This window comes from Sorghum bicolor, chromosome 3 (assembly GCF_000003195.3).
Source record: "Sorghum bicolor cultivar BTx623 chromosome 3, Sorghum_bicolor_NCBIv3, whole genome shotgun sequence".
Taxonomy (NCBI): Eukaryota; Viridiplantae; Streptophyta; class Magnoliopsida; order Poales; family Poaceae; genus Sorghum; species Sorghum bicolor.
This window is the reverse complement of record NC_012872.2, coordinates 66,056,881-66,084,601: the sequence shown is the minus strand read 5'-3', so window position 1 is coordinate 66,084,601 and position 27,721 is coordinate 66,056,881. Positions and strand designations below refer to the sequence as shown.

Genomic DNA, 27,721 nt, shown 5'->3' with positions numbered 1-27,721 from the left:
CTACGTACGATGCTTGTCTTTGTTTTATTAATTTTGTCACGAAGCGGCCGAACGTGCATGTCACCTCGGCGGGTGCATGCGTGCATCAGCTGCTGGTGGTGGCAGCGGTCCGCGGTACGGTGCAAATGACAAAGAATGCGGCGGCGGGCATGCCGCACACCATCACTAGTAGCCGGGGTTACTGCCGGTCTTCGTCAACCGACTCAGCTGGCCAGTTTTTTTTTTTTTTTTTTTTGAGAGAGAGAGAGAGAGAGAGAGAGAGAGAGAGAGAGAGAGGAACTCAGCTGGCCAGTTGGTCAGTCATTTGTTAGTTGGGCCGATTAATTTGGATGAACCCGCGGGCCGAGATATGCATGCAGCCGAGGCTGGTGGGCTGCCGTCGTACTTAATTCTATCATTCCCTTCAGGCCCAGCCCATAAAGGGACGATGTCAGGAGAAGAGACTGCATACTGCTATTACCGTTTCATTCAAACAGACGTCGGTGTTTGCATATCATCACTCACTTCCACTCTCGTCTTTGTCTCTCACGGCTACAAACACTGGGGCGCATGCTGCTCACGACTCACAACTACTCATAAAGTGACCCGACACTGATCCACAGTACTCTCGACAACACCGACTGCCGACTAGTACTACTTCAGGACACTCGATCACACGCGCTAAGTCTAGCCACGTACTACAGCGAGGCAGCGACCGGCCGTTTGCCTGCCGGTCGGCTACTCGGCTCCATCGACGACCATCGTTCGTGTTGGTCTGTTGTTATATCTGTCATCACTCACTCACTTCACTGTCACCATCAGTGATCCTGCATGCTGCAGCTTCCATGCAAGCATGTTTTTGCGAAACATGCCTGCCTATATTTGTGGGCACAGTGCCATTAATAACCTCAACGCCAAGACGCACCCGCGGAGGTGTGCCGCGGCCACACCGTGTCCGCGAGCCGGGCGACATCCACGTGCATGTCGCGGTGGTCCATCATCAGCTGATCTCCCTCCCCCACCGCACAAAACGACGAGGGATCCCAGCAAAAGTCCGTGTCCATGTCGTCGATCATCATCGTCGTCGTCGTCGTCGTCGTCCCACCACCATCCTCCGCCACGCTCGCCGAGTGTCCGGAGGCCTGCATCGGCGGCGGCACGCCGTACGACGACGCTGCAGCAGGATGATCGCTCGCGCCCGCTTCGGCCGCTGCTGGCGGCCACGGGGGCGGCGACGGCGCTGCTCCTCCGCTGATGACAGTCGCGAGGCACGAGACGATCGTCTCGTTCTCTTGGGCGTCGTCGCCGCCGCCGCCGCCGATGCGGGGAAACGACGACGACAGATCGTTGAACAGGACGCCGCCGCCGTGGTCGTCGTCTCTCGCGGTGTCCACGACCCCGAGGACGCGGGACCACCGGTTCGTGGTCCGGGGCGACGCCGCCATCCTAGCAGCGTCGCCGTCGTTGGCAATGGCGCGGAGCAGATGGCACGTGTGCTCGTTCACGTAGGTCACCTCGAACATGGGAGGCGACAGCGGCTGGCCCCGGCCGCTGCCGTCGTCCTGCTGCTGCACCTTCTTCTTCGCTTCGCAACGCCGGTCGCGGCTGCACCTGAAGTAGTACCTGCAGAGATTGCGCATTACACACAGCTACGATTAGGAAAGTTTGATGCTTGATGACCATGGACCTCGCGCATTAATTGTTTCCAAAACAGGACAAAGGACCATACTGTACTGTGGTCTATGGATGATGGGGTGGTGGATGGTGGTTAAGCTTGACCATGCATGTTGACGACGCAAGTCAAGTCTTCGGCTGTGTGCAAGCGTGCATCTCATTGTGTTCCAGATGACGGCAGTGAAATGGACTTAGTCGCGTGGTTAAGTTAGTGTACTAATTACTATGAAATGGCTTGGACATTATATGTGTTGCAGGTAATCAAGCGTGCCTTGATTTGTAGTACTAGTAGTAGATGGCTTACGATTACCAAAGACTTCTTTTTGCAGGATATATATGCACCATAATTCCAACATAATTCTTATGAAATTCCCTCTTTACCATGACAAAGGGCGTTGCTCATTAGAAACACCAGCAATTCCGGGTCTCTGTTTGGTTCCCCTTACTAAATTTTAGCTATCTAAAATTATTTTAGCTACTCTTAGGTGACTAATAGAACTAAATTATTTTAGCTCCTTTTAGTCAATGTGTTTGAAACTTTCGCTACTAAAGTGACTAGAGTTTAGCTAGCTATAATTTAGCAAGAGGAACCAAACAAGACCTAAGTGTACATTATCCAGATCTATGAACAAATATTCATAGATCATGGATAGAACCAACCTCTTTGGATGACGATCGACCTTTCAGAGAACAAGTTCCTTTTATTATATCTAATATTTTTGGAATAACAGATTCCACTAAATCATACTCGATCCTTTTCAAATTATAGTTTGTTTTAATTTTATCCCAAATCAAACTTCTCTTATTCTAATAAAGCTTTCTTAAAAAATACTAACACATCTACATGTTCAAATAAATACATTGACAAACCATATTACATTGAGAATTTAATTAAACTAATTGAATGTTATAGATGTTGGTGGATTTTTCTAAAGTTCAAATGAACTATAATTTAGAAAGATGGAGTAGCGAAATATTGTTTACTAGATGGAGACTATATTTTTATATATTTTCTTGTTACAGCATATGACAATGCATGCCCTAGCTTCTAGGTACCACGAATTAAACCACAATTAATATAATACTAGCAATTTCTTTGAAAATATGATTTTTTTTTTCATATAAATATAAATAATATGATGAAAATGCATTTCTTGAAGTTTCTAATGTAAACCTAGCTTACATCTTTTCGCCAAGTAAACATATCTCATTTAATTGTATATTATATATTGATGGTCAAAGTTTTGAAAGTTTTACTCGTAGAAATTCTAAAAATAGAGTTTAACATGTATTCTTGAATTAGAGGGATTATAGGACTTTCACCTCACATAATTGCAGTTCTGGATGTTCTTTTGCCCATATTTTCGCCACTCGTAACCATCCTTGTATGGCGAGGCCGTAATCTCCTTTCTAGTAACCCCATCTTCTCTACTCTTCTTGACGGGAGTAACCACTTCCCCATTATCACTCCTAGCAACAGCATGGTGAATTCGTGATTACGCAATCCAAACACAGTCCACAACCAACCAAGCTAAGTTTCTCATAAAAAAGAAAAAAAAAGGTAAACAAAGTTGAAATGACAAAAACAACAGTTCACACGCCTTCAGTAATCAGCGCATAATACCTTGCACGCTTATCCTTCACCGCCTGAATGATGACGCCGGAGCTATCGCCGGCCCTTATCTCCGGCGCCGTCCTCAATCTTGTCACTGTGTTACAGTTCAGCATGGACATGGATAACTTGAACACTCGCGAGAGCTCTTGGCTGAACGCCATGGCCTCCTGCTGGCCGATGCTATTCAGGGGACGGCCGACGAGCAATGCCTGGAGCTGGGTGTTGAGATGGTAACCGTTGGCGAGCACGTCGAACAGCTTGGCGTCTCGATCAAATGCCATCTTAGATTCTCAGACGATGACCAAAGAAATCGGGTCAAGTATATAGTAGGAGTCGCGAGGGGGTTTTGTGGTATCTAGCTCTGGGTCTTGCTGAAGCGAGTATTTATGCAGACGGACCGTTGACTGCGATCAACCTAGCTTGCCAATATTTTTTTTTTCAGAGATTGCTCAAATTTGAGCTTGATTGACTAGCTCAAACTCCTTTTCATTAATCTAAGTTGATCACTAATGTCAGCGGGGTCTTTTCATTTGATAATTCCGGTCTTCTGACTGACGGATCTATGGACAGATTATAACACAGATAGAGGTTGACTGCTCTATGCCGTATCATGGTACAGTACATGCAGATGCAGCAGAAATTTCGGTCTCTGCTTTCTGGTGGTCAACCTTGAGTCTGACTCATTGTCACAAAAAGAAAAAACAATGCTGAGTCTGACTTGAGAGCTGTAGTGTTATGATTTGATAATAGAGTAGAAGTATCTACTATGACTGTACGTATGCCACCGTATTATTAGGTTGCTGCAAACTGACAATATAGTACGTCGCCGGAGCTGCCATTTCAAACTCCTCTGCAACGAATTTCCAAGTTCAGTCCCACAAGAGACGTCGGATAGGGACACGGGCCTATGTATGGCCTATCGAATGATCGTAATACTCGGTAGCAATCAAGAGCCGCAGCATGTCATGCAACACATGGCACAGGGTCAAGGTGAACACACCGCGTATGGGGTTTTCAGTTTTGACCCTGCTGTGGCATTATGCATGCATGATGCAGGTCAAATCCATATGCTCGTCTGAATGTTTCTACTTACCAACTTGATGATCCTGACAGTCAAGGAGAGTGATCTCTGTACTTGAATTTCAATTTTTTCTGTTCCCACGAAGCAGCGAGGTCTTGATGGAGAAATCCGCGCGAATGTGGCTCTCAGGATTCACCAATCAGGATTAGGCCATGTTTACTTCCGAAAAGTTTTCGGATTTTGGTACTGTAACATTTTCGTTTGTTTGTAGCAAATATTGTCCAATCATAAATTAACTAGGCTCAAAAGATTCTTCTTGTAAATTACAGATAAACTGTATAGTTTTTGTTTTCTTCTATATTTAGTGCTTCATGCAGATTTGATGCGTAAACAAGGCCTTATATTGCACATCGCCAGTATGAAAGCCCAGTGACTCAAAAGGCCTAACGTTATGCTGACGCTATTGTTACTCTCACCAACCAGAGCCTAACCCGGTTCTAGATTGACTTGGAGTTGGCCCATTAGGTTTAGGAGCCCTGACTCTGATTCCAAAAGCTGGTCGTACATTTAGGAGATTGGTAGGGTCCCCAATTTAATATATCATTTTAGCTTGTTGTAAGTCGAAACTCCCTCGTTTAACTAAATTTATAGAAAAACACATCAATATCTACAAGATCAAATATGTTTAATCAAATTCTCTATAAAATATATATCTTCTTTTTGCAAGTTACAAAGTATAGATGTAGATGCCAACAAACACACAAATTCAACCCTATGAGCACCTCTGGAAAAAAAATAAGGCAACGACCTAAAGTTGATAAAGTCACCATAGGTGCCTTATTGTCGAGGGGAACATTATTGTTGGTCTGGGTTCGTAACCTCGGCGAGTAATTTGTCGATCAATCAATGGGTCGATGTGCGGGACTTTGGTGGTTTGGTACTCATAACACAAAGGTTTATCATGGTTCGGGTGTCTAAGCCCTATGTACACCAATGAGTTCTTCGTGTTAGAATGGCCAATCGAGTTCTTACAATGGACCCACTAGTAAAGAAAAGACTTTCGGTTCAGTACATCAATATCGGCTAGAATTAGGCCCCAACTAATGTGAGCATTAATCTCGGGTCCAAGTTTCTTGGGTGTCAGAGGACCTTTAGTCCAGGTTGGTAGCACCAACCCAGACTAAAGAATCTACATTAGTCCCCATTGGTAACCAGAGTAAAGGCTCTGTTAGTCTCGGTTGGTATTACCAACCCGGAGTAAAAGTTTGACGAGTTAGTTTAAAAGGAAATCATCACGTCTAAAGTCACATGTATTGTGTAAAGGTACATTTGAGGCTATGCATGTGGTCTTGGGTTCAAATCTAGGTTCAAGGCATTATTTTTTTAATCCTCAAAGGACCTCAAATCCAGGTGGGAGGCATTATTTTTTTAATCCTCAAAGGACCTTTAATCCAGGTTCAAGGCAACCGGGACTAAAGAGTCCCAGATTCATAACTGGGATTAAAACATGTTCTCAACCGAGACTAAAGGAGCCTCTATCCCCCTTATATCCCTGAGGGGGAGGGGCGAGAGGATTACAATGAGTAAGGTTGCTCATCGATCTCTTAGCGAACAAGAGCCCTAGAGTTTCATATCCTAATCTTCAAGTTGTTGGAGATGTTTGGTGTTGTCCCCTTCTTTGATGGTCATGTCTGACAAGACATCTCTAACACCTTCTGCAAGAACCTAGAGATATCATCAAAGCTTGGAGATGCTATTATGTCTCGCATGCCTTCACCCCCTCTCCATGGCATTTGTTGTACACCAAAGTGGTAGGTGTTGTATTAGGAGAGATTGACCTACGGGCTCATGCGCCCATCTTCTTCCTCATGTAGAGGCGGTGCACGTCTTCTTTTTGTGTTGCTACATGACCCATGGGTGATCCCAAACTGGGAGCGGCCGATGCAACCTCATGTGGATGAGGAGACCGAGAGCTCCGACAAGGCATAAAGCCCTATGGCTCTGTATGTTAAAGCCTGGCGGGATATTCTAGATGTCATCATAGGTGAACGCTTGGTCGGGGATGGTGTGACGAGTGCCCATGCTTCCTGGGCATCCTTGGTCAGTCGTTGTCGTCCAATGTCATGAACGCCAGAGCCTTTTCGTTCCCCTAGATGCAGGGGCTTGGTCACATGCTTATCTTGAGGAGTATATTTTAAGCATTTGAGTCGCTTTTTGGAGTGGGCTATCTTGGGCCAATAGGCCTTTCCGATTATTCGGCAGAGGTGTGCGAGTGCATCCGATGGGTGTAGCCCCTGATCAATTAAGAGAATCAGCGGAGGTGTGCGAGTGCATCCGATGGGTGTAACCCCTGATTGATTAATGAAATCAGTTAGAGGGTCAATCACATTATCAGGGCACTAATAAGGGGTTTCGGTAGCCTCTGTTGCTAGGTATTAAACAACCTACCGGCTACCACTAAGATAATAGCATTGTCAAATCTTGGAATAATACTAGAAAATATGAGCACCCGTTCAAGTTGAAAAACTTGAACCTGAGTAGGTAGTTCTGAGCTACGCTCGGTCCAATATAAAATATATATCTTAATAATGTAATTATTAGAATTTGTAGATAATCATTTTTTAGAAACTTGGTCAAAGCTATATATAGTCAATATTTTTTTGTGGAAACTTGATCAAAGCTAGAGAAGTTTGATATGGATATAGCCAAAGTGATCTATAATTTAGAATAGCTTGAGTTTTAAAAATATTGTTTATGAAAAATTATAGCCAAAGTCATCTAGTGAGGCTACCAGGTTGCACTAGTGACATGACTTGTTGGAGGCCTTAGGTGGGCCACATTTGTATGGACCTGGTCCAAGAGTTGAAGGACCACCAACACACTCTAGGGACTGTCTATTATTGGGACTGTTATTGGGGATGAATGATGCGCCACTGGCGCCTATGCTAGGGTTTGAAGCGTCGAATTAATGGTGTAGTTGTAGTGTTTGCTTTGGCGTCCTCTCTGCTTGCTAGGTGTGTCCTCTGTGTTGTCCTTAGTTAGGGAAGGCATGGGGCAGTGAGAAAAGGCTAGTCATCGACCATAGGAGGCTAGAGTTAGGTATGTAGCAGAATCACTGGTCGAGGATCATTAAGTCTGATACCATCTAAGCAAGGATAATATGTGGCAAATAGTAGATTGATAGGTAAGAATACTCTAGGTTTGGTTTGTACAATCAAACACCAATCTAGAAGGTCCTTGACTAGTAATGATCCAATCTCTATGTGCCATATGGGCCTTTGGTCGGCACACTAATTAAAGGCCCACTGCCATAATGCAAGAAAAAAGTTTGACCAATATATATAGATTTAAAAGCAACTTATGTACCATATACTACACTAAACTAAGATGAAGTCTTGTCTATATTATCGACTAGTGTTATATGTGAGCAGAACTTAACACCCCCATGACACCAAACATTGTCTTGAGGGCCTAGAGGCGAGATTAGCGATGCTTCATTTAGAAGTCTGGGAATGGGATTGGAATTCGCTGCTGGCCTATTCACAACTGTAGCAAGGGATTCGAACTAGCTCTAGCTTTGTCTCTATTCTTCATCTAGGCTATCCAATTAGACTTTAATGTTGAATCTCCATGACACTTAACATGGTTGCTCAGCAATAAAATGAAAGTCTTGTCTTGAGACTCCATGTATAGGGAAGACAAAAAATGAGTATGGCGAGAAACATGGTTTCCTTCTTTTCATTTCCCACCTCCTTCTACTTCTTCGGATGAGTGTTCCCAGGCCACGCGTATATTTGCGCGCAGGTGACGATGGTTTGCAAAGTGGGGAAAGATGGGGAAGAGATATGGAGAACTCTTGGAGATGATTTTTTTCTAAAAAACATGGATAGAGAAGGAATATGAAGCACTCTTGGAGATGCTCTAAGGAAACAACAACACAACATTTTTTTTCCCCATTTTTAATCAGAAATAAGATGATACAGACCATGCTCAGCTCAATGATTAGTTTAGGTAAAGGGTGGATTATGCGTAATTAATCCCTTTAATTAGGAAAAAAAGCATGTATATTCTCATACTTAATTACGTGAGCAAGTAGACATCCATATATATATATATATATATATATATATATACCAGTTTCTCATAAATATACTTTCACATAATAAAGATCAAAGGACGCCACATGTTGTAACGAGCAGGCTTGCGATTCGCAGCGCTTACACACATCTGATCAGTAATCATCATAATCGTAATTACTATTATTATGAGGTAAATACGTGTGATCGCCGAAGTGCATTTGATTGTCGAAATCATATGCGAAGGAGTTCAATGTCGAGAGCATGTCCCCACCGTCGCCGTTTGCCGGTGGTGGCGGCGCCGGCGGCGCCTCGGTGGGAAACGACGATGATCCGGCCTCCAAGTCAGAGCGGAAGACGGCAGGATGTTGATCGTGCGTCTGGCTCCTGGAACCAAAGCTGAGCATCATGAACGGACTCCGAGACGTGGACTGCTGGCAGTGTCCGTTCTGCTGCATCCGTGCGTGGCCGCCGTGGCCGCCGGGGGAGTCGAACCTGAGCACCAGACCTTCCCTGGCGGCCGGCGGCGGCTCGGCCACGATATCCGGGAACGAGACGGGCGGTGCGCCGCACGTGTGCTCGTACGTGTAGGTCACCTCGTACAGTGGTGGGTCGTCGCCGTTCTTCTGCTGCAGCAGCTTAGAGGCCAGGCATTGCCTGTCCTCACGGTAAGAACATCTGAAGTATAGCCTGCAGCGGCATCAGCATTTTTATTTTTTAGAAAAGGAAACATATTAATATCTTTCATCTTCTGCATCGATCAATGTATATTGACTGTTTCTTATTATAGACTATAGCAAGCCATCCATTATATGTAAGAGTTATGTAATCAACTAATTTTGTTCGTTTTGACCTTTAGTTTGTATATAAGGCTAGTCTCAATGCATGTTTCATAAGAGTGTCATGCACATTAAATAGGGTGCCACATAAGCAAAATTGCTGACTTGGCAAGATCATTAAATGAAGGAGTTTCATAAGATGAGAGAGGAGTTTCATCCCCATGAAACTCTTGTGGCTCGGTTATCTAATTTATAGTCTTGGTAACTGTGTCATGAAACTATGCATTGAGACTGGCCTAAGTACACTTCTCAATGCCATTACTCGAGCATATCCAAAGCCAGCTTATTAAGTGCTTTTTTAATGTCCAAATGACGATGCTGAGTACAAAAGATGCATGTTACTAGGAATCCAAACTAGCTAGGGCCATCTATAGCTAATTATTTGGAGAAAGGGTGCGTAACTGCATATAGAGCTAGATTAGGTTGCGTGATGGGATATCAAAATATATAACTTTGGGTTAACCACTAAAGAAGTATATGGATCAAGCAATAAATTAGCAATAAACTAGATATAGCAGCTAGCAGCCTCGTCCTAGCCGTGCAATGCCTACGCGCCGCCTCCATCTACTAGTATTTGAGCACGAGATGGCTACTCCATTCTATGCCCCCACGTTCATGTTTTGCTCTAAGAATTCATTATCCATGAGATCAGGCTTCATCTTGTATCCTTAAAGGCCACCTTGCCGCGCCATCCTCATCACGAGAGGACATGGCCCTGCTTGCCGTGGCAACATCATCTTCCTTTCTGCTCCCCTTTCTCTTCGAATTGAGCTTAGTGTCGATAACAACAACATCCTAATCCTTGAACCCCTGCTATAGGGTTGACAATGGTTGACTAATTAATCGACGACCTAGCATTGTGTGGCGCAAATTAAAGGCGGCGATATATGAGGATACACAATATCCATGCTGAGCTTAGGCCTTATGTTTGGCTGCACTTTAATCCGCCTCAATTCACATATATTTAGACCAAAAATTAATAGTTTTTCATCTCAGTACATGAAGATTGAGGTGGTTAAAGTACAACCAAAGAATATAACTATCGTTGTGTGACATGAGGTCAAGGAAGTGCGTCATGCACTTTTTCTTTATCAAGAACTATGAGGTACTAGAAAGATATGCTGAAACTTACTCCCTTCATTCTAAATTATAAGATGTTATTTTGACTTTTCTAGATAAATTATGGTTACTATATATATCTATAACTGGACATAGCGCATATCTAATTGTATTATAAGCTACGTATCTAGAAAAGATAAAATGTCTTATAATTTAGAATAGATGGAGTAACACTTATTTAATAACTCAAGGGTTATGTAAGGAGCCATGCATGCTAATAATTAAGCATTGACCGTGCTAGATAGGATTTTGTGCGGCTACTTCCAGGACATATTATTTCGTTGTACGATTGACCGCACATTTGGGATCTTGTATAACTTTTTGAGCTCAAACAATGTCATGTAATCTCTTTTTTGCCCCAAATTTTTTTTTCCAACCATGAAAGATAGGCCCAACAAATAAGAAACATGACAAAGATATCAACCTTGATTGAATGATTAATTCTCACTGTTCCAAAAATAAAATTGTGGTGAACAAGACGTCCAATAAAAGCATTTCTAAAGTGAATAATGTACCTCAAAATGTGCTTTCTAAAGTGAATATAAAGAGCTAGATGCTTAACTATTAATCTTTTGGGAGAAATAAGCCATATAGTTGAGAGGATTATAAACACTTCTCTTTTTGTAACTTCTGAATTTATCCCTTATGTTTAAGATTTTTATAGTTATCTTTGAAGATTTAATGGGTTTATGTCGTCAAATTGAGCTGTTTTTTTCCTTAAATATCATAAATGACCAACTAGATTACCGACTAGTTTGATCAATTGAAAAGAAAATAAGCTGACATGCTCATGTTTGTTCTCTTATTAGAGTGTCTTAAATCCATCATGAGTATAATAATCAAATGATATCAAAACAAGTGGTGATGGAGCAGTTTTCCATATGAACTAATACAATTAAAAAGACTTGACAAGTCAATTACCTAGGGTACTCAGCATCCTTGATTTTCTTTTGCCCATATTTTCGCCACAAGTGACCATCAAAATAAGGTGTGTACGTGAGTCTGACCCATGAAGGTCTATCCCTCCTGCAACATTATTTGAAAACTATATAGGTAAATAAGATAAGTATAACAAAAATTATACTTTATCAATAATTCCATATGTGTTTTATAGGAGATATAAGAACATGAGTAACAATACAAAAATGGAGATATATAGCATGTGGCACTAGGAAGCAAAACTTTAAAGGTTCTATCTAGATGGACCATATATATATAGAAACCGTAGATAAGATTGCTCATAGAGAATTAATCGCAATGTTTATAGCTTGGTGAAAGATTTCTATTATGTCTTGTGTTCATTTGTACAAAGAAGTCCTACAAGTGGATCATATAAAGTAGGTGCCATAACTAATATACTGTGTAATTGAGTAATACGGTGATCAATTTGGAGGTCAGCGTTGCTGAAAAGAATGACCCTACTAGAGATTATTGTGTAGTGAGAAGAAACAAAAAACAATTGGGGCACGAATGCAAACAGGTTCGAGTTATGCTTTTCTTACTATATATATCCTTATAAGGTATCAAGAAAGCAGACTGATATTACTATTGTATATAGTAGTATTAGGGAAGTAAGGTACAATGACGACCTACGTCCAAGGCATCATTAGTTTAATTGTGATTTAAATACCTTCCAAGGACCATAATAAAGAGAAAAAAATTAATGTCACCTCTTGGTCCTAATTATTTATGTATCCTTCCTTTCTTTTGTTCTCCTTGGTAGATCCATGAAGAATGCATGAACGTAATATGCGATGAACTTGTCAAGCATATTCAGGCATACGCTGCCATGATTTTTCCACACGACTGTGGCTATGTATACAAAGTCATCATATTTCTTACTGTCTATTCTAAATTATATGTTATTCTAGGTTTTATAGATACGCAACTTTTACTATACATCTAGATATATGTTATGTCTAAAAATATAACATTTATTGTATATCTAGAAAAGATGGAGCGACTTATAATTTGTAATGGAGGGAGTACCCTTCCATTTTGAAACCTACAATGATGCCAAATTCACGTGAAGTATAAATTCATGTCTGACCTTCGGTTGCATGATCAAAACCGGCGACTTTGCATACATGATCCAGTGCTACCTCTTTCTATTTCCTTATTTCACATTTGGAAGGGAAATGTAGCTTTTGCTTAAGTCCTAAAATTTAATCAATCCTAGACTTCTGTTCAAAGGAAAGAAAAAAGAATGATAGAGGATAGTGAGGGGGTCACTATGTGTGCAGCCCTTTTCAATATAAGCATGATTAAAATGTGCAAAAGCACATAAGTTTAGTAGTACTAGTGGTTATCTAGGGCTCTTAAGCAAAGGAGCCCTCCACTATGGGAAAAGGTTATAGGAAAAGGTTGCTTTGGGGTTTGAAGTCTCACTACAAATGGCCATGGCTGAGGGATGGAGAATATGCTTCTTCTAAGGGAAATATGAAGAATTCCCAACAAAGGATTATACGATGATTCTAATCTCTTAAAAAAATTATGCTGTATTTTGACCATAGTGCGCGGATGGAATCCTCACATATGCGCAAATTTATATCTTTATCATGCATGCATTAGGTTATTTTCCCAGTCCATGAAATATAGTTACACTCAAGAATGGAACTAGCTAGCCATCATGTCTGGTAGCTAGGATCGAAGGATGTATGAGAGAAAGAAGATGGGGTTGCATATGCATTCATGTAGTTGACCCTTACTTTCCAATTCCAACGCCACTGTATTGTACTGTTTTTAGCAAAATAAACTATTAAGTCTGAGTTGTAAACATAGTACGACGAGGTTATCCAACTGTACTCGATCTGTATTTAATATAAACGGGAATTGACCTATGATCATGCATCGACTTCTGAGTGTATGTTACTGTTTCTTTCCTGAAATCTTGTCTATGAATCGGCACAAACTTGAAGACGGAAATATATAGCTCTGGCCATCTATAGACACACATTCTGATAGATTTAGTAGCACATATGAACATGAAGAAGATAGAGCAGCTCTCTTTTCTTTCGCAAAAAAAAAAATGAAGATAGAACGCTGCAACAATACACAGAACTAAAACCAACTAGCAGGCAGGCTCATCAAGATCTGGAGAGGGCAGTCAGAACAAAAAGTAGAGAAATTAACAAAAGGAAACGACCCAAAAGAAGCAAGAAAGCAAGGAGCCGATTAATAGCCATGATAATCCACACTGCACTAGACAAGCATGCTACTTGTTTAGCAAATTAAGAGCTGAGAAGATACAGTATCTATCAGCTCATCGGGTTTATGCGTGTACCTTCTGTTATGCCGGCCGCTGCGCGGCGAGGCCGACTCCGGTGGGGAGAGCCCAAACACAGCTCCGGGAGGGCTGTAAGACGACTCCGAGGCAGCAGATCCCATAGCATCTTGGGCACTGGGATCCCCAAACTCAAAGGACTGCTCCCTCTTCATGCGCGGGGAGTCGGCGACGACCCTATTCTTCTTCTTCCTCCTCGTCTCCTAGCTAGCTACCTTGGAGCTCCTGCGCTCTCAACTGCTGTATTGCGCGGCAGGTGTGTGGGAATCGAAGCGGAGGGGAGCGAGGGCAGACACCCAGCTATGTCGCTTTCATGGTCACCACCGGACCACCCGGAGGGGCTTTAGCTTTAGTTTTGAGCTCGGCTACTCGGTGCAGTACAACGTGACTAATACTTTATGGTTCCATTTTCGTTCCAAGTCAAGATGGTTGCGGGGTCTTTTGATAAGTTTAGTAGTGTTACAGATATTAGATTCGAGCAGATGAATCTGCCACCCAATAATCATGTACCCATTGTGTATGGGTCTCTATTCTCTAGAGGAACATTGCCATTTTCTTTTTTGAGTTTGGCCATCATCATGCATACAGAGTTTCAACACTTGATTTGTATATTCCAATTTGGTTTAATTGGTTCCTCAAGTTATATTTTTTATTTATGAGGTTTCTCTAGTACTATGAAGTCTATGATTGCCATATGCTGCGCACTGAGGACGAAGCTCCAACCTAGGTGTGATGCGTGCGTGTTTATTTACACTTAGATTGCTGCTTTCAGAAACAAAAATATAGGCAAATTGCAGGAAAGGACAGTGCACGAACAGTGGGTGCCAGCAGATTAGATGAATTGCCAAGTGGGGTTAGGCGCTTTTGTGAATCAGGACAGTGGATCGATCAGTCCACCAATCCCGAGCCAGTCCCACGTTCGGTGCTGTTTACAGAACATTTTGACGTAACTGCTAACAGAATGGGTGGTCTATATATATAGTGCAGAGATATTTGATGAAAACATAATGCGGTGATCTGATCTGAAGGGCTTCGTGCGCGCCCATGAATGTATTACATAAATTGCCTGACGACCAAGTGTGCTCTGCACTTGATCTAATATTTTTTTCTGTGCAACAGCAGAGATTTTTTATCCTTTGGGGACAAAAACTAGCAGACTTATGAGTGTACCTTTCGGCTATCCAGCTCACCGCTGATCTGCTTATTTCTGACGACAAGTATTTTTAGTCTAGATACATCCTGTCACCCAACTCACCCCTGAATCCTGATGAATATCCTCAGTATGACAATGTCAAACAACCGCACAAGTTTTTTTTAAAAAAAAAACGGATCGAACAGGAGAGCTACCTATTATATTCTGTTAAAAACTGAATCTAGATTACATAAAAACAACAATAATAACACAACAGAGCAACACGACTTAACAACTATAGCAACAACTAATAATAACTGAAAATATAACTACACTAGGTGGTTGGGTTGAGACATTAACACAGCCCGCACAACAAAAATGCACCGCCGAACCACGCCACTACCCCCTCGGCAAAAGGAGGCACAAGTGATGATACTCCAAAACTAGCCCAACACCATGTCATGGATGACAAAACTATCAAGTCAACACACCCATAGTCACTTCTTGCGCCACTATAAAGGCATGCCCTGCACCAATCTATTTTTTATGCTAGACAAAAACATGAGAGCTTGAGACTTGTATGGAACTTGATACTTTGTATCTGATTTGATGCTAGACAAAAACATGAGATATTGTATGTATCAGCATGCTTGATTAATTAAATTGTCTCATTTGTGTTAAAACTACACATTTAACTTTGGATCAAAACATTTGTCTAGACTTCAATAAATGGGTTGGTACGGTGATGTAAGCATCTATGATGTGGCAATTCTTCTAAGACGTTATTTTCGTCATAGACATTGGGTTTGGACTAGACTAACTGGGCCTGGGATTGTTCTATGACAGTCTAGAACCATCATGGATTGTATTAATCTATGATGGTTTCCAAAAGAAAGTCACACAGGTTAATTTGTGTCACTAAATCCAGATGATATCTAAAACCATCATAAACACTCCTTTGTGACAGTTTTTGTGATCTGAGATGGAATTTTTTCATCATGGATTAAGAGGTTTGTTGTAGTGCGAGCAAGCCACTGCCATGCAAGGAAAAAGTCATCGCAATCCGCTGCAAGTTGTATAGCTATTACGACATCATTTTTGCTTGCGCTATCTACCAACACTATCTATTCTGGACTAACCACTGTTATGCAAGGATAGGTGACACAGTCCGCTGCAAATCATGAAGCCAACACGCAAAACAAATGCCTCTAGTCGCCGACTGTGAAGATTCAATCAACATGTCGGTATTGGGCTCTAGGTGCCCTCATTGCTAGGAGATAAGCTCGATAAAGATGATGTGATCCAAGCCTGCTAAAGAAGAGGCCTAAGACAGACATGATGCAAGAAAGCAAGATATCCGCATGATAGCCTTGGGAACCATGGAAGTCATGTTGATCCCTAGGATCTGATAGATATCATTGTAATAAACTAGAAAACTGTATATTGATACCATTTGATATTCCATTTGTAGCTCAACCCTCAGGCTATATAAGGAGAGGTAGGGTGACTCATTCATAGCTAGGAACCCTAGACAGACTCATCGGCGTCCATACAAACCCCAAACATATAGTATACGAGAAGCATTCTCCACTAGACGTAGAGTAACTCACACCTAAAACAGTATAAATTTGTGTATCATATCCTATACATTTGGTCCCCCCTCCCCCCCTCCCCCACCACACACACAAAAAACATTGATCTACTAGTCAGACGACAATTTCTATGACACAACTCAATCGCCTTACTGAGAAAACAACACATCAAAGTGAGTGCTTTCAGTAGCCAAATCTGAAGGTCTCTGAATAAACCAAAGAAACAAAGTATTTCTATTGGCCACTTTGTACCGTACCGACCTCTTGCTAACTTTGCAGGAACCTCTAGCACACGGCATCACCCTACCATCGCCCACCAAGCACCACATAGAAGCTCTCCATTCCCATGCAGATACCTCATCACGACCGGAAAATGCGCACACACAGCCAACCATGCAAGTTTTTAAAGAAAAATAACTATTATGGGTTAAAAGTAAAAAATATATACTTGGCATGTTGCCTTGCCATATCAATGAGAAATGCCCATGTAGCTGGTATGAACCTGTGGTGTATCACTTAACAAGTTTAATGACCTAGAAATGCATTTTCAAAATTCGTGGACTATGTGACACGTCCCTACAAGTTTGAGGGCTACTGGTGCATTTGACTCTTAGTTATATATCACATCACCAACCCTAGGACATTGGTGACCGAAGATTGAGATATAAGAGAAATATATACGCTCTCAGTAATCACGATGGGGAATCACTACAAGGAGAATCTACTTTTTAGCTCCGAACCTCTTAGTTTATTTTAGAGAATCACTTCACAGAACTATTTGGTAAAGCTCCTACAAAGAAAGCTCTGGAAAATCTGTTAAACATGGCCTAAAACTTGTGTGGCTCTGACTCCTCTATGGAACAACTTTATTTGGTAACGGGCATGTCCTCTAGAAGAACATTCGCTAAAATAACTAGATAAAAAGTGGGTTGGAGACATCTCCTCTCTAGAAGCGATAAAATAGCTTCTCGTGGTATAGATAAAAGTGAAATATTTATGATACCCTTATTTTCCTCTCTTTTCTTTCTTTATTTTTCTTTCGTCCTATTTCTCCTTTCTTTCTTCTCTCTTTTTTATCTGCTTGCCTCTTGCCACCCATGTCACCTCCCTCGCTTCTGCCTCAACGTCAGTGCACCGCCCTTTTCCCCTCCTCGCCTTGCCTCCATTTGTGTCTCCCGTCTCGCTGCTTCCCTTCGTCGAGGCTCTTATTAGCGTCATCAAGCTTCACCTCTGAACGCCGCCCACACCTATATCGCAGCATCTCATATTGATTTAAGCAGCGCATAATAACACTTAGTTTAACTAATTTCATTCATGGTTTGACCTTAGCATGACCGTTCGACAGTCTGACTGACCCCCGCTTATTGCCGAGCAGAGAACCTGAGATGCAGCCAAAAGGTTGGGGACATGGTGACGATGACAAAGCATCTCATATATGGATCGAATCACTAGTCTAATCTCGTCATTAACATAGGTTATCGGCTCGGGGTCGCCATGAGAGAAGACACAGAAGAGTAAAATAATGCAAGTGGCAAGCTAAACAAAGCTGGATGTCGATGCCGATGACGATTAAACAATGCTCTTCAGCTGATCGTGACAGAGCATTTGCTTCCCTATGCATCTGAGACCGAAGGAATTCGCACGTGGTTTTGGGAGCAGGTCCAGTCCTCCTCCAGAAAATGGCCAGTGGCCACCACACCAACCATAAACAATGTTCTGCTGCATTTGCCAGCCGGAGAAAGTGGATTTCTCCTAATCTAGTCGAGATCTGATAACGCACAGGTCGAGGTCCACACGGCCCGAACCCCAGGTTGAGACGCGGATCTCGCGGCCATCATCTGGCGTAAAAAAACCCGAGGTGACACCATGCTGGATGTGAATTGTGGTGGACTGGTGGTCCGGCGAGTCTCCGAGCTACGAGTCTCGGCGGCCGCCCACGCGTCGGCCTGATATCGTCGGAGCACCGGCGCCGCCTGGAAGGCCGAAGGCTGGAACATGCATGGTTTGTTGCACCCGCCGCGCGCTGGCTGTCTTTTGCCCGGCAACCTCGGGACAGGCCAGACGTACGTGAGTGTGCACTGCACCAGCACCTGCACATCTCCTGGCCCCGAGAGGCCCCCGACTGATTAGATACCCTCGGCGTGCCTAGTACACGCATCCACCTCAAATTATTTCTCATATATTTTGTTACCTCAAAGTAATATAAGTTCTCTTTCAGTTTTGTCCTAAGTCAAACTATCTAGTTTGGATCAAAGCTTATATAAAAGAATACACTGACACCTACGTTGTCAAGCTATTTGCACTCAATAAAATATATTTTGATAGTGTGTTTTGTGTTATTGTAGATGTTAATATATTTCCTCAAAATGGCATATAAGTGAAAATTACATGATCCTGTGTTTTTTAAGATGAAAAAGGAGATATTGCTAAAGAGGAACCATTTGCATTCATACCGTTGTAATTTGAGCGAATGATCCTCCAGTGTTTATAAAAGATTAGAAAAAAAACAGAGAGGTTTACCTCATGACAGTGCTCTGTATATAGATAGTCATCACCAATATGAAATGAAAGCTAAAATGCAAACGTCGGTCAAGCAACTTGCTATGTCAAAAAAAGGCAATGAATTAGGAGATGGGGACATTGATATCTTTCATGATAATATTGCTAATTCATTGTTTTGATTACTGTGAGGCTTGGTGGTTGCTATCCTTGATGTCATACAAGATATGATTTGGCTATAGAAACTTGCTTTTTTCTACGCATCTATTTTACACATATTTTACACACTTTTTATTTGTGTCATGTTTCTGAACCAGCTACGAGAAGAATATGCATCTGGTCACAACGTACAAGTACATACACACTTATTATTAAATACTAATTAATGTGGAAAAAAGATTTAGGAACAATAATAGAAACAGATAGCTAAAATTATAGAAAACATAGACACCCCTGATACTGATTTGTTGTGAGTGAAACACTATTCTAGCTGATAAATTCAAGCAAACAGGAAAATTACACAAGAAAAACTGCAGACCAGCACTTCCAAAATACATGACCAACCACCTCAGCTTGTAAAAATCCAGTTATTCAAAATCTTTTTTTGAATGCAACAGTTATTTTTTTCTCAAATACGCAAAAGTTTTGCATATCTTTGTATTTAAGAAGATGTTTTTACAACGCACATGGACGCGCTAGGGATGATAAAGTATAAAAAGGCGCAAAAGTTTTTTTTCTTGAAGATGTTACAACGCAACAGTTATTCAAAATCAACAATCCAAAATCAGCTTTTAGAAATCAACAGAAAAAAACGAAAGGGTTATGGTGTACTATCTTCTAGTGGGTATTTACAGTTTTTTTATTAAGCAACATTTACTAACTAATGGCCTGTTTGAATCAGCTGCACACAGTAGTTCATCAGAGTACGCCTACAGCAGCAGCTTTAGCAGCATTGCTTTAGTAAAAGCCAACACGCCCTAATTTTGTTCCCGTGAAGATATAAAATGTGCACACCTGCTTGTACATTACATGTTACTTCACAAAAATGAAGATATACCAGATCAGTAAATATGTATGGCTTCAAACTAATTAAAACATATACATAGAGAGAGCTATAGTAAACAGAGCAGTACATATTTTCTGACAGTGCATGTCCAGATGTCCTAAACACCGCAGGATGGTTATGGATGTGTTTACTGTTTAGTAATAGATGATAGATCAACCAGTCTGCTTATTATATGAACCAACCCAAATCCAAAGGCTCGAACCATTGAGGCTCCAGTTGCTCAATGAAATCTGTTTTCAGGTTATCGGATGCCGGCAACAGTACAGGTGAAATCGAAGGGCTAGCCTCATTGCTGCTTCTGGACATCCGAGCAGGTGTGTCCTCTTGAACGGCTGCGTGCCCACCATCTGATGTTGCAACATCATAATCACTGATGGCCGTGAGCGAGGAGATGATGGCATCATTCTCTTCTTTTATCAATCCGTGGCCATCAAAACAGTGGGTCAGGCTAGGTATTTCCACCTCTACCTTTCTCAAAGAAGCATCGGCGATCTGTTGGATGTGTATAGATGAAGCCATGTAATCTGAGACATGGGTGCTGCAACATGTGTGCTCATTTGTGTAGATTACCCGGAACAATGGTGGATCCTGGGAATTGGTTTGCTCCACATGCTTGGTTGCTGGGCAGCCATGATCCTGATGGTATGTGCACCTATAGTAGCACCTGCATGCGTAGACACCAAGAGTTGTTTAGAGTTCACTTTTCCATGCCCTAGGGAAAATGCTCACAAAAGAGGTCACCAACATGCATGTAAAAGCCAAAAACATGACACATGACAACACGTGGCGTTGTCTGCCTGGCTCAGAATAGTTAATCATGCCGACATGCATTATTAACTCCAAACTCCAAAGGGGGATTCCAATGCAGGGGCATGCTCTAGATATCATACCCCAATGCTGGGAGTTTCCCCAAGTACTGGATATCACATGCATACACTAGACACTAGAGGATCTAACATCACCAATACTATAATGATAGTACACTACTACCTCTAATATGATACTCCCTCCATTCCAAATATAAGTTGTTTTGGCTTTTCTAGATACATAGCTTTTACTATGTATCTAGACATAATATATATCTAGATGTGTAGATAAAGCTATGCACCTAGAAAAGTCAGAACAACTTAAAATTTGGAATGAAGTGAGTATATACAAAGGCATAGGAAGTAACATTTTCCTACATGTGCTTAAAATAAGAAAAATCGGTAGCTGCTGGTTAAATCTAGATTCAACTACTAAATAAATTTGACAAAAGAAAATTGCATCCATAACATTTACATAACACAAAATAGTTTGTACACCACTAGTCATACATATGCTGATCTGTACATTCGATGCTACTAGTTACTGTTCAATTATTTTATTAAAAAAAAAGGTTGCGTCCATATGCTAATCTTGGTCTTTTGCTACCTGTCAGATATGAAATGTGCCCCCCTTAGCTTGCTGCCAGAATTTGCACCATTCTAAAGTATCCCTTTTCTATTTTAGTACCGTGTCTGTGGGTGTTAGGTTTCTTTATAGCACTGCATTCCTATGGATTCCAATGGTTTTCTAACTCTTTGGCAGAAATGCAAAGTTTGGAAGTCCATAAAAAAATCAACCTAGCTAAAAACCCCATGCACAAATTGAAAGCATTGCATAATATAATTGATTCTCCTCGAAATCTCATGATGTTCAATCCCAAACTCCAATTGTTGGTTGAGCTTGCATAAGCTGCAACAGTGATAAAAGAAAATATCTGCGATGCATTTTAGACAATGAGTTACTTTGAGAGGGAGGGGGTGGGAGCGTTAGGTTTGCTATCAATCAAAATGATGGTTGAAGACAGGGGGTGCAAATTTAACCTTTTGTCATCTATCTACAGGATTATTTGCACACTCCTGTGTAGAAGCATTAAATCATTAATGTAGACGATGATCCATCATACTTGTGTGCTACCGTTCTTTATAGTTATTAAATCAGACAACTAATCCAAACCCTAAACCTCGATTAGGCACTTCGATACGATTAGGTCTACTAGAAACCCAGTCATCCGACTAATCAGTGACTAAATCATGATTATGAATTGTCTGATCAAGGGCATGTGGATGACTAACCGGAAGGACCAACGCTTGAACAGTTGGGCTAAGTAGTTTGATCCATTAGGTTTTCAGTATATATATGGTTGTGTTCTGGACTAGACTCCAGAGTTCACGCTCGTGCCGCCGAAGCTAGCACCGCAAACTCTCATCCTCGCACCGGCTCGCGCTTGCTCCACTGCTGGCTATCATCATCTAAGCCGCTCACCGCAGGCTCTCACCAGATTCATTCATCCATAAACCGCCGCCAGACTCTGCAGAATTCATTCTTCTCAAGCTTCTGTCAGCTGTCTCTGGCATGGGCTGGCAGCAACCATGAGAGCGAGCTAGAGATGCTGCAGATGGACCGGAGGTGGCACACATGCAGCTGTTGGACATGGAGTGGTTGCGAACCATGAAGCTGATCAAGCAGCGGCAAGATCAATGCACGGTGTTGGGACGTCCTGCTCCTCTTCCGTCGCTAATCAAGTGCTGATCTTGTTACCGCTCAAACGCAAGGACGACTTAGTAGATTTGTACAGCATATGATTACTCGACTAATCGAATCTAATCGATGACTAATCATAATTAGTTGTCTAATCGGTACCCATACAAATAGGTTCGATTATTACGATTTAATAACACTTTCTCTCTCAAAATATATTATATTCACATTATGCATTTGTATAAAAACCTAGTCCTAGACATCAAGTCATTCATGTTGTATCAGCCCATTAGTTGGAGCCACTAGTATGGTACAATGTATCGCCAATCATCCTTTTTAGAAAATACTATACCATCAATCATTGCAAAAAAAAACAAAAAGAAATAGAAGAACCGTGGTTTACTCAAAAGCAAGTTGGGTCTGGAGAGCATTAAATATCTCATCCATGGTTCTGCATGCTAATTAGGAAACTAATTTGTGTTCTGCACTAATAAACAAAGTGTACAAAGCAGAGTGTGTAATGATTCCCTCAACATATGGTGCTTAGCTCTTTCCTCTTTTTCCTCTCGGGTTTATTCCACTTCTTAAAAATGCCCATTCTGGCATGTGACTTTTAGCTACACGACAACATAAAGGTAAACGCTACAGCCTGAGAGGAACCGGCTGCTACAGGGAAGACAGCAACCTAATAAATCATAAATGTACATGCACCAGATTTTTTTATTGTATTCCCAAACACACTTGCCATTAAACTATGTTTGTGACCAGAAAGCCAGCTTTCAGGCTTGGAAAGATAAGCTGACCAAGCCAGATCAGTCACGTGTATTATAGCTAATACGGCAAGACTGATCAGGTCTACAGTAAACGTCCACTATTTACAGCAAGTAAGCTTCAATATTTGTACTTGCTATGTTAATTTAGGTAAGGGATACATCTTCACTTATATCTCTATCGTTTTTAAGCTCTTCTTGGGTCCCCTATATATTAAGAAGCTTCTGTAAGACCCAAAGAGCATGGCCTGGTTGGACCATGTGTGACTTAACTGATTGTATATGGATCAGTTCTATTTCAGCCGATGAGCATCAGTGCTAATTAGCCTAGGTAGTAGTTCTTAAGTAATGAATTGTTGGACTTCAACATAGTTAACATATTACAAGAGTCTGTAGCTATTAACTCCACTTGTTAGAAAATGCAAGATAAAAGATTGAATGATTAATTAGACATACCTTGGGTATGCATTGCCCCGGATCATCTTTTGTCCGTATTTCCTCCACTGATAGCCATCATGATACGGTGCGTATGTGTACTCAGTTCTTGTGCTAATGCGAACCTTCCTACTTTCAGGAAAGTACCGTTAATAACTTGAAAACATAACAAGAAACAAAATGAATAGCACAAGTAATAAGAACTAGGAACATCATGTGGAGCAAAAGAAATAACTGAAAGTGCACAGAGCTAACTATTTTTCCTTCCATATTTATCATAATTTCATTTGCAGCACATACTTAACTCTGTTTAGTATATATAGTGTGCACATACTTAACTCTGTTTAGTATATATAACATGACTTAGACTTACTTCTTAGCATGTGCCTGTGCATAACTGCTACAATCCTGCACCAGCCTTTTAGGGGTTCCATTAGAGCAGCCGCAAGAGCTGTCCATGTAGTCATCCCTCTTAGCCATGATGGCTGGCCTCTTGCAACGTCTTCAAACTGATCGATATGGCCTCTCAACAAGGATGCGCGTTGGTGACAGCAAATTACCTTGCGATTGCAGAGCTCCCAATGGATTCTCAGCAATTAACGCTGAGCCCTTGGCTGGTGCGAAGTGGAGATGATGAGTTTTATTCTCCTTGTCTAGTGCTGCAGACAAGCACAGCCTGTAGCTCATATATGCACAGATAACCTTGACCTGGAGTTGGTGGTGCATGCTTGCTTCCAGAATTTTAAATCTACGCTTGACTCTAATAACCGTGTTTTGGACTTTTGAACTCAACCAACATGGCAACATGTATGCAACGTGACATGCATGGTTGCACCTGTTCAGGTCTCTTAGGGTAAAAGAAAGACACAAGTAGCATATTATTGTCTTTTATTCTTGCGGCAGTGAAGACCTTCAAGACAGGTTTGATTATCGCATTTCACTTTGCACATCTACATGTTTCTGGAGAAATAGATTGTCCTCAATGTTTAGGCTCCATAATATAAAGAGAACTTCACAGGTATGGTTTGACGATGACTGGTGCTAATGTACTGCTGTTTGCTGCCTCTGCTGTGACCAGTTGCCAAAAACAACCTCTGCAGTGAGTCAGATATTCATCAGAAATAACACATATATATCCATATTTTAGGGTGCAATAGATAACATTTTTATGCCATATTTGAATCTCAACAAGATTGACATATCAGCACCTGAGGCTTACTTATGTGATGAACTGTAAGGTAGCCTTTTGATAGGATGCACATGGGTAGATGAATGGACATCTTCTTAGTCCAGCATGAAAAGGCTCCTCTCTTAGATTCTCAGGTCTCGTCAGTGGTTAAAACTTCTAGATATGTACATGCTGAAATGTACAGGATCCAAGCTTAGCTTCTGGGATTCCCAAATCTCATAATTTTGGTTAAATCAGTTTCCTTGTTTGTAATTTAAATATAGTTTGGTGCTCACTTTCATTGTAGTTGCATGAAAAATTGCAAATTTGCATAGGACACATATACTTTTTGAGGCCTAAGATTGGTGGAATTAGTATAAGTAAATTATAGAAAATCATATAGATTTGTCTACTCCAGATTTATGTATTTTAGATTGCAGCACATTAGAAAAAACATAGAGATAGTAATGAGATTTACTAGTAATGTGCAAGGCGCTATATATACACCTATAAGTAAACAATGCCATTCTATAAACACGAGTAGAAGCACACAATACTTCCATTGGTATTGTAGCTAATATAGTTCCTTTGAGTTCTTGATTTTGAGCCAAAGAGACTGCCGAACTGAACTTCTACATGGATATTTGCAAGGCACTATCTTACCTTAGTAATCTTGTACCATTCTCATATGCTTGCATTAGAAGTTTCCAAAGCTCAATCAAAGAGTACAAGACAGATAGCATTATGCATTTTTAAGCCCTTGAGTACACCAAGATATACGCTTGGATGGTCTAACAAGAAAGAACAAATCCTACTGATCACTATTCTCATAAAAAACACTAGTGATCACTATCTGAAATTAATATATATCAAGTGAAATGTGATACATGCTGTGTGTGGTTGGTGTGAGACCTGATAGAAAATCTATGACCTTTTGAAAACAGTACGCAAGGTACCACTCATGAACAATCCAAAGTTGCTGTCATAAGTTCACCTGTAGTGGTTATCTATTCTCATTTTGACCGCTTTTTTATTGTACAAAGCTACGGTTAGTCTGAAGCCTTTGTGTAAATAGCTGATTGCGTTTGTATTGACGTTAATTCCATGTTCATTAATCAATTTTTTTTATGACTAAAGTAACAGCAAGGCACCAGTCAAGCCTTTTTCTCAACTTACATGAGTATACACAATTGTGACTGTTTTAACCATCTTTGAATTGAATTCTAGGTCAAAAGTAGTGCAGAACTCTCCCCACAAATCTTTCCAAATCTGATCAACAAATACAATGAAGTAAACGCAGTGTGAGCATCATCAATCTGAATGATACAATATACTTTCCCAGCTAAAATATTCGCAGTGTAAAAGAGGGAAGAGGGTGACGGGATTCTTACATGTTTCAGATGATGTGAGCACCGTGATAAACTAGTAATGGGACAGACACTAGCTTCATAGTCCAAAAGGTTCCCTCCCCTGATCATGCCTTCAGATAGCTTTTCTGAAAATTGGTCTGCAGAAGTAGGATCTGGATTCGTTGCAATACCACTTTTGTTGATGTACATCACTGTACTTCAGACTGCAACTACTCAACCACAGCACCATAGACTTCATTGTGCCCTGCCCGGTTAATTATCTAAAACAAGTGGCAAACCGACAGTTGGAATAGTTCTGGAATAAAACTCCGTGTCCCAGTAATGAAGACCACTTTAGAAAACCAGCACAATTCACATGTGTGTTCATATGAGGTCATTGAGTCATGGCACAGGCCATGATACGAAAAGTGATTCTATCCCTTTGAAAAAGGAAGACAAAGAAATCTTCTGGAAGTAAGCTGATTTGGACAATGGCCCACAAGTAACCCCCAGTGCACTCAAATGTTGCCGAATAGTTTATAAGCACAAACCCTTAGTCACTTCTCTGTCGTTATTACTAAACATCTTGCATCTGTTGCCAATCATGTCAGAGTCGTACGAATGGTTGCCTGACACTCATTTCACGCCATATCTATGTATGTATGAAATTAATTATAGATGTGCTTGGCTTACCTGATACGCGATGAAAACTATGTTGGTTTCAGATCGCGAGTTCGCGACCACCCTAGCTCCTTAAAAACCGATTGCTCAATCACCCTAATTTTCGCCTGCGGGATTGGGCCCAAAACCAGGAGATGAGGCATCCAGGATTCATCATGAAGCCGGACTCACCAGTCACCACTCGTCCACTCAGCAAGGATGTAGCTGACCGAGCTGGGCTGAAATTCTGGGATCCTAAAGCTGTTAAGTAAACAGTTTGGGTCGGAAAGTATGGAACGGTTGGGGCTCGCAGAAACGGTTGAAGCCAAGGAGCAAACCTGAAACCTGCATCTCCTTGCACGATCCGCTCCGTCGCAGGAAGTGTCCGAGAGGCCACCACCAGTCCGCCTCCTCCGACCCTCCCGCGTCGCCGTCGCCGTGCGGAGGCCCCTCCCGTCGGTGCCGCCGCCGTCGATGCCCTCCCGCGTTTCGCGGTCGGAAGTTTTCGTGGGCTGTACGCGGGCTGAACCATTTTTCGTTAGTCCGCTATGCAAAACTGGGCTGCATGGGCTGCGGACAGCGGTTCACGAAGTTGTGGGCTTTCTCCTTCAAGGCTTTAAACTGCCATTCGCTGGGCTGTAAGTTAAGTTCATCTATAGTGTCTCTACTCTACTCGCTGATGCTACTTCAGCCATATGAACCTAAGGATGGCAACAGGTTAGGCCTTTTTTTTAGTTCGCGATTGCGTGTGGTATTTTCTTTTGTATTTGATAATACATCTAATCATAGACTAATTAGACTCAAACTAGCAAATATACTTGTACGTTGCAACGGAAGAAAAACATAAAATGACCTTAGAAAGTGATGACATAATGTTACATATCTATTTATATTTATCTTTTTTATAAAATTTAAAGTCCATAATTTATTTTATTGATA

At 41.5% G+C, this 27,721-nt stretch overlaps 3 protein-coding genes across 7 annotated transcripts; all 3 read right to left on the bottom strand.

The window, feature by feature from the left end:
• Positions 781 to 3,549, bottom strand: LOC8057713. The gene is made up of 4 exons (XM_002456503.2): positions 3,278 to 3,549; positions 2,977 to 3,123; positions 930 to 1,602; positions 781 to 855 (listed from the first exon to the last, which is right to left on the bottom strand). The coding sequence occupies exons 1-4, from the start codon at positions 3,547 to 3,549 to the stop codon at positions 781 to 783; spliced, it is 1,167 nt and encodes a 388-aa protein (XP_002456548.2).
• LOC8057712 (probable WRKY transcription factor 30) lies at positions 8,429 to 13,911 on the bottom strand. Its single transcript, XM_002456502.2, has 3 exons — positions 13,607 to 13,911; positions 11,245 to 11,349; positions 8,429 to 9,055 (listed from the first exon to the last, which is right to left on the bottom strand). The coding sequence occupies exons 1-3, from the start codon at positions 13,759 to 13,761 to the stop codon at positions 8,521 to 8,523; spliced, it is 795 nt and encodes a 264-aa protein (XP_002456547.1). The 5' UTR covers positions 13,762 to 13,911; the 3' UTR covers positions 8,429 to 8,520.
• On the bottom strand, positions 19,830 to 27,273 carry LOC8085396 (probable WRKY transcription factor 32). 5 transcript variants are annotated; one of them, XM_021455484.1, is made up of 7 exons: positions 27,121 to 27,273; positions 26,165 to 27,029; positions 25,950 to 26,042; positions 24,825 to 24,965; positions 23,979 to 24,699; positions 23,627 to 23,734; positions 19,830 to 20,559 (listed from the first exon to the last, which is right to left on the bottom strand). In XM_021455484.1, exons 5-7 carry the CDS (start codon positions 24,083 to 24,085, stop codon positions 20,064 to 20,066), a joined length of 711 nt encoding a protein of 236 aa, XP_021311159.1. In that variant the 5' UTR covers positions 24,086 to 24,699; positions 24,825 to 24,965; positions 25,950 to 26,042; positions 26,165 to 27,029; positions 27,121 to 27,273; the 3' UTR covers positions 19,830 to 20,063. The 5 variants fall into 5 exon arrangements, with proteins under 5 accessions (XP_021311159.1, XP_021311160.1, XP_021311161.1 ...); XM_021455485.1 differs by having other exon boundaries at positions 24,825 to 26,042; positions 26,165 to 26,403; positions 26,816 to 27,029; XM_021455486.1 differs by having other exon boundaries at positions 24,825 to 26,042; positions 26,165 to 27,043.